Source organism: Poromitra crassiceps (assembly GCF_964638095.1).
Source record: "Poromitra crassiceps genome assembly, contig: HAP1_SCAFFOLD_89, whole genome shotgun sequence".
In the NCBI taxonomy this organism is placed as follows: domain Eukaryota; kingdom Metazoa; phylum Chordata; class Actinopteri; order Beryciformes; family Melamphaidae; genus Poromitra; species Poromitra crassiceps.
This window is the reverse complement of record NW_028152245.1, coordinates 410,001-417,321: the sequence shown is the minus strand read 5'-3', so window position 1 is coordinate 417,321 and position 7,321 is coordinate 410,001. Positions and strand designations below refer to the sequence as shown.

The window sequence follows — 7,321 nt, the reverse complement described above, 5'->3', positions numbered from 1 at the left end:
TGAACTGTGACAAAATGTATTGCGTTTAGCGTTTAAGTGGAGCAGACTGCTCCGGCTCAATCCAGACCTGATGTTTGGTCGACAGAAGGAACTCAGAGGAAGAGAAGGCCTGCGATTCGTTTTGTATTCGGCCTGAAAATCAGACTTTTCTTAAAACACACGAGCGACTCTGCCAAACTGGGGTGAGAAGAACATCCCAGGTCTTCCACGATGCTGCAGCGTCACTTTGCTTCAGTGACTTGTCTCGATACAACAAGCATCAGCATCTTGAAACAAGGCCATCGTGTGGACGAGTCCAGCATCGAGAAGATCACACTCCATCCAAGACACGTGTGGCAAGTGGAACGATCTCATCCGAATGGCAGATTTGTTCCATTTTCTCGAAAGAAAAAGTCGGATTTTAAGGCTAATACTAGTTCACACGACTCGTTAAAGAGGGATATCTTGCGTTTACTTTGCGTCCCCTTGAAGCCGATCTTATTTAAACGCGTAGAAACTGTGCCTGGACCTACTGTGGTCCCCGACAAGTTTGAGAGACACTGGCCTTGTCGAACGATCAAAGAAATGAAACAGGACGTGGGATCAGACAGAGGTAAGGGACACGGCACGGTACAAAAAAATGAAGACAAGAAAAACATCTGGAAAAAAAAAAGTAGAAAAGGATTTCACTTTCCTTTGACCTGAGATTCAGTTGGGATGCGGACGGGCAGAGAAGCCACCCGGGGTCCATCCGGCTGGGTGGGACAGAGGGGAGTGTACCGGTGTTGGAGAACACAAGGCAACAAGTCTCACCTTTTTTTTAAGCAACACACAAACAACACCGTCTCAGATACACCTTTTACACAATTACAAGCATAAAAAACAACACGACTGTAGTGGAAACGGTCATAGATCCAACCTGAAGGGAGTTTTTTCTCTTTATATATCAGCTATATTACAACCACAAGAGAAATCAAGAATAGCAGCTTCTTTCTGTACATGATGAATGTCTCCAACTAGAATATATATATATAAAAAAAAAGTAGAAAAGTGACACAAACAATTGCTGTGTATGTAAATGCTCTGCCCACATAGAGACGTTCTGTAAATCTTAAAGAGACTAATGGCTAATCTACAAAAAAAAAAAAAAAAAAAAAAAATGCTTAATGACGCCGCCTCTGGACTCGAAGCGAACCCCCGAGTCGTTCAAGTCGGAGATCTAGAGTTCGTTTGTCGCGCGCCTCTTCACGATCATCACCTCCCTAGTTTGAGGGTTTTTTCTGCCTTTGCTTGTGGGCGTCATTTGGCGGTTGGACCCTTATGGAGCAGCACTTTGTGACAGTGTGTGTGGCTCAACCTCAGAGAAGATCTATGTCGTCAGAATCTATGTTGGGATGATATCAACATGCTCGAGGTCTACTCAGTAGGTATCTTCTCCGGTAGAGATGAATGCGGAAGATGTGGAAAGCGATGAACAGTGGCCTAACATGGAAGAGTGTAGGACTGTAGAGGGAAGCTAACATGGAAGAGTGTAGGACTGTAGAGGGAAGCTAACATGGAAGCTACCCTCCCTGGAAATCACAGATTTGTAGGACGGTGTAACAGTGCAGAGCACCACAAGAACTGTTTTTTTTATCGTTTGTTTTTTTGCTTCCGTTTTCAATCCGGTGGGGTGGAGAACGATCGGGGAAGACTAGTAGACGAAATGAACAACAAGAACAAAAAAAAAAACTATTTGGCACGATTTGGCAGATTTGACCTCTCACTCTCTCGCTTTCAAACGGATTGGCAATGCAACCCGCTGGACGACGGAGACGGCGACCTCTCCGTCCGAAGTGCTCCTCCGTTGGATATGCGCAACAGTTTCACCATAATGAACCCAAAAGCCACCAAAAACAGCGGTCATTTTAAGGCATACACATTGTTTCCCTATTTGGAAATTGATATAAAAAAGTAACAAATAAACAATAATATATAAAACTAGTTCAGCCGTACAGGGAGAGAGAAAGAGTGACCTCCCCCCCAAAATGATTTCATTCTTTCTTCTGTCCTTTCCCGTTTACCCTCCTCAGAAGCGAGAGGTCACGTGTGACAGCCAGCTGGTAGAAACTAGGGATGGGCATTTTAAGCAATTTAAATACTCGAGTACTCTCCTTTTATTATGAACGAGTGCTTGAGTACTCGCGCGGGCTGTGTGATTACTATGGTAATGACTGAGCAGGGATAATCAGCTGTGTATGGGGCTGTTCACACATTTTGCACTTTTGCATGGAAAAAGCGCTACCTGGAGCATTTTTTGTCAGGAGAGGGACTGACTGTGATATTAGGTGACGCTAAGCTAACATCTAAAGCCTACCTCAGACAGTATCTCCGATGGATGGCATTAGCGCTTTGGAGCAGACAAGTTGTGAAACAAGCGAAGGCATTTCCAATACATGTCCATTGTTGCTGAATAGTGATCACCATGATGCGATTGTCTCCCAAAAAGTGATTCTTTCTCCACATTTCTTGTGACTAACGTTATGGGAAACGACGGTGTAGTCAGTAAACTAGTGCAACGTTTTGAATGAGTTTTATCGGGCGTGCGCTATGAAGAAGCGTGCTTCTCATTCGGGAGAATATCTCCAGCCACCATTTTCGGGAAGAGCTAGAAAACTTCCGGTTAAAACTCTCAAAATAATGTTACTTAAACAAAAGTAAATAGCTTATTGATGCACGTTGGAGGAGAAAAGGTATTTCAACGAATGAAGCAGCATCCTTGTATCAAAATACTCGTTGTGATGTTATATGGCGTGAAACTGTGGCTGTAACGCATTACTCAAAATAAATAAGGTTACAATAAGCGTTTTATTTTGAAAGCAACAAAGCGGATGACGTACTTGTACATTCTGGCTGACTTGACGCCCGGCCGTGCAGTTCATGCTGCCAGATCCACATGACGATGCGTGCGTAGATCTTCTAGACCATTTTTAAAGGGGTGGGGAGTGGGGCGAGTACCCGAACAGCAGAAACGTTACTCGAGTACTGACGTTATGAACGAGTGCTCGAGTACCCGAGTACTCGCGCCCATCCCTAGTAGAAACCAAAAGTACAATGAAAATATGAAAAGAACAAAGTGTGTGGAGGTACAGCGGAAGAACGTGGACTGACAGAGAAGTGAAGGTGTCTCCACCTTCCTATGAGCCTCGACTGCTCAGTGAAGAGCCAAACCCAGCTGGCGGCCATGTTGTTGATGGATTTTGTTGAATAAAAAAAAGAAGAGAGATCCCGCCCACTGAGAAAATCATGCTCTGTAGAGCGGCAGGAGGCAGGGTTTGAAATCTTGGTGGGGGTGGGGTATTTGGGGGGGGGGAGGGGGGGGGGGGGGCTGATGCTTCTCAAATCAGCAGGCAGAGGACTGGGGGAGGGGCATCGTGCGCTCGTTTTTGCGTCCTCCGTTCATGTGCGCGTACGGCGGCAGCTCGTCCAGAGACGACGGCCGCGTCCCAGGCCCCGCCTCCAGCCCCGGCGGCGCGGCCTGCCCGGACAGCCCATTGGCCGCCTACGGCTGCTTGTCCACAGCAGAACCGGAGGGGCAGGGCGAGGAGGGCGGGCTAGGGGGGGCTAACGAGGGTGCGGGCGGAGCCTTGGAGCCGGCGGAGGGCGGCGTCTGTTGGGGGGTCGGCTGGGCGGAGGAGGAGGAGGGGGGGGTCCGGGGGGACGTCGGCCATGTTGGCGGCGGCGCTGTCCGGGTGAGGGGGCGGGGTCTGCTGCTGCTGGGGGGCAGCGGCCTCGACCGGCTTGTTGTCGGCGCTGTAGAAGAAGCTGAGCTCTCTGAACGCCGGGTCCAGATCCTCCGTGATGCTGCCGATGATCTCCACGAACGACGGTCGCATCTTAGGGTTGTACTGCCAACACATCCGCATCAGCTCGAACCTGGACACGCACACACACACACACACACACACACACACACACACACACACACACACACAGGTTAGTCTCCTGTAGTAGGGTCTCCATCCAGAGGAACTCTGCCTTCCAACTGACAAGCCAATATTTACTTTTGCCAAATGTTTGCTTCCAGCTGCTAAAAATGGCCGTGTGCACCCCCCCCCCCGCGCCCTTCATGCTTGTTCATGAAGCCGAGAGCCGGCACTGCCTTTATTTCCCTCAGCAGCCAGCAGGTGGCGCTCTACAACACATTTAGAGCTCTACACCAGGCCTGGAAGCTGACCAACAAGCCTGCCACACCAAGATGAACCCCTGCTACTGTAGCTCACATCAGATGTGTCAAATGCCTTGTTCTGATGGAAGCTCCTTCATTTCAAATGAGTGCCACAGCCACAGCGTACCCAAACAATACTGCTGAGCCTTCATGACCAGTCTTCCTATTTTCAAATGGAAAATTCCAGCAGAATAAAGATGATTCTGAGAATCAAACTGAATTCAGTTCAGTCTCCAGATCTCTCAACCCAGTGATGCTCCTGTGGGACCAGATCTCTCAACCCAGTGACGCTCCTGTGATTCAGTTCAGTCTCCAGATCTCTCAACCCAGTGACGCTCCTGTGATTCAGTTCAGTCTCCAGATCTCTCAACCCAGTGACGCTCCTGTGGGACCACAGATCTCTCAACCCAGTGACGCTCCTGTGGGACCACAGATCTCTCAACCCAGTGACGCTCCTGTGGGACCAGGTGGAATGGGATGGTCATTAGAAACATCTGCTATCTGCACATAATCAAACCCCTGGCTGGCTCAATAACACTATTGTCAAATACACTCCCTGAGCTGCCAAGACCCAAAGGAAAACTTCAGAAGTCCTCATTCGATCACAGCATCACCTGATAGTAGGGGTGTCACAATATATCGTCCCACGAAATTTCGCGATAGTAAAACGTCACGATATGTATCGTTGAGATGAAATCTCATATCGTGAATTTTTTTTTTTTTTTTTTTTTTTTTTTTTTTTTTCAAAAGTAGACAAAGAAACGTCTTTGTTTGTTGAAGTTCAATGTGTGGAAAGTAGTTCAGTTGAACAAGTCTCTGAAGAGACACATGAGAAGTTATACAGGAGAGAAACCATTCAATTGAGTTTCTGGCAAAACTGTTTACTTGACAGGAAAAACTGAAGATGCATAAAAAATAGACTAAGAAAAGTCTTGTTGTTTGAGTTTGAAGAAAAACTGAAGATGCATAATGAGAATTTATACTGCTGAGAAACCTTTTAGTTCAAAGTAAATCTAAGTGACGGTGTAACTCATTCTATTTCAAGATAAGCCTTATCTCCAATCTCATGTTTTTTCTAGTTGTTATTGTAATAACAATTTCCCACAACAGCATGTTTTGTATTTGTGCATTTCAAATAAAATACTACTTTTCCAGTCATATATTGTCATTATTCAAGTTTAAAAAAATATTGTTAAAATCGTATCGTATCGTATCGTTATCGTGAACCCAGTATCGTGATACGTATCGTATCGTGAACTGAGTGTATCGTGACACCCCTACCTGATAGTGAGTTCAGACTAGCCGGTATGAGCCCTCGGCAACAAAACCACACAGATCAGAGCCAAATCGCGTTGGAAATCAAATCGGCGCTCGCAAATCAGCGCTCGATTGCTACGTGTGAACTATTCAGAGAGGCGAGCCGAGAGCTCACCAATGAGTTACAGACATGTGGCAGAAAGCTAACAGGCTAATGCTAATGTGTTCTGTATGGTCGATAGCTAACAGGCTAATGCTGTGTTCTGTATGGTCGATAGCTAACAGGCAGACAATTGTCCAAGTCCCTCTGATCCGAGTCCCAAGCGAGTCTCAAGTCAATTGGTCCCGAGTCTCAAGCAAGTCCCAAGTCTTTCCTTTTGTCGGCAAGTCAAGTCAAGTCAAGTCACAATGTTATTTCAAGTCAAGTCTCGAGTCGAGTCACAGGTTATGTCAAGTCGAGTCACAGGTTAGAAAAAATGACAAGGCAGAGATTATTTAGGCTGCAGACGTGCGCGTTCACGTTAATACGTGCTTGTTGCCAAGCAACACACTTCTCTCAGACAAGCTCGAGACAGCTGACAGACAGCTCCAACTCAGCTCAAACTTATAGAGTTGTATTCAAAGCATAGAAACGTTCTCACAGCTCAGCGCCAACACAAGCAGTTTGATCACAAGTGCAATCAGTACTGAATGCGATGGCAGACTGCGCACTGCGGGCAGTTGACGAAGTCAGGAAGAAATTGAAAGATCTTCTGACGCAAAAGCTTTTAAAAACCCGCCGACGAGCGGAGGTCCTGCGCCCAAAACGTCTATTTTACAGCACATATCGATCGATATTTTTGGAGAAGATTCCGGCCGCATCACGCGCAGATCAAGATGAGACAGCTGTCAGTGAGTAGCTACGCATTTTGGGTGTAACTTTTACGCCTGCTCCATACACAGACGCAGCGCATACAGGGTGCACTAGTCATAAAATTAAGTTAGTCGTAACTTTGAGTTCTACATCGGACGTAGCGTGTAAACCTAGGCGTACGCCCAGCTGGTGCACTCGGCTGATCTTGTCACAAGTCCGAGTCGAGTTACGAGTCATTTTCTTCCAAGTCCGAGTCGAGTTTCAAGTATTTACCTTCCAAGTCCGAGTCGAGTCGGAAGTCGTCAAATTTGCGACTCGAGTCGACTCGAGTCCGAGTCCCTATGACTCGAGTCCAATTGTCTGCTAACAGGTTAATGCTGTGTTCTGTATGGTCGGAGGTGGCAAGTGGCAAACTGCGACATCTCCGACCTACGTGCATTCAAGCTTCACGACTTCCAAGTCGCAAAAGCATGAATGCTAATAGCATCGGCTATTAGACAGCTAACAGGTAATAACATTAACGTTTAATTGTATGGGTTTAACCAACTACTGATTTGGTATGCTGATTGGTCTGAAAGTATACTATTGTTGAAAACAAAATAAAAAATGTGATTTAAATTCATATAATCTTATTATGATTTGGGTGGCCATGTCGTCGAATGACGAGTCGGGAGCAATGCCATGCCAAACACAACAAAGAAACATTTTTGTTTTATGTATAAAGACAGAGATTCATATTGTTTTTTGTCCATTTGCCATGAAACAGGCCATCTTGTTGGGAATTGCTGGTCAAAACTACATCGGTTTTAATTTTCTAGACCTAGGTGGCCGTGGGATACATACTTATATACTAGCGTTAGGCTATTTCTGTCTGATGTTTTTACAGAGGTAACTATCAAAGTGGAGATATCCACAAAACACACTTTGTGCCCCGGGTAAAGGTCCTCTTCAATAACGACAGAAGTCCAACTTCAAAGTATGTGAGGAGGACAGCTGTGGTTTCTCTGAGAGAGAGAGAGAGAGAG

General features: G+C 46.2%; 1 protein-coding gene across 1 annotated transcript in view; it reads right to left on the bottom strand.

Annotated features, from left to right (window-relative positions):
* Positions 1 to 3,361: 3,361 nt before the first annotated feature.
* Positions 3,362 to 7,321, bottom strand: part of LOC310800813 (insulin-like growth factor 1 receptor) — a gene marked incomplete at both ends in the record, with an annotated part of 20,865 nt that continues 16,905 nt past the window's right edge. Inside the window, 3 exon segments of the mRNA XM_083664729.1 lie at positions 3,362 to 3,520; positions 3,524 to 3,667; positions 3,669 to 3,894. Of these exon segments, the coding sequence (XP_083520855.1) occupies positions 3,362 to 3,520; positions 3,524 to 3,667; positions 3,669 to 3,894 (529 nt within the window).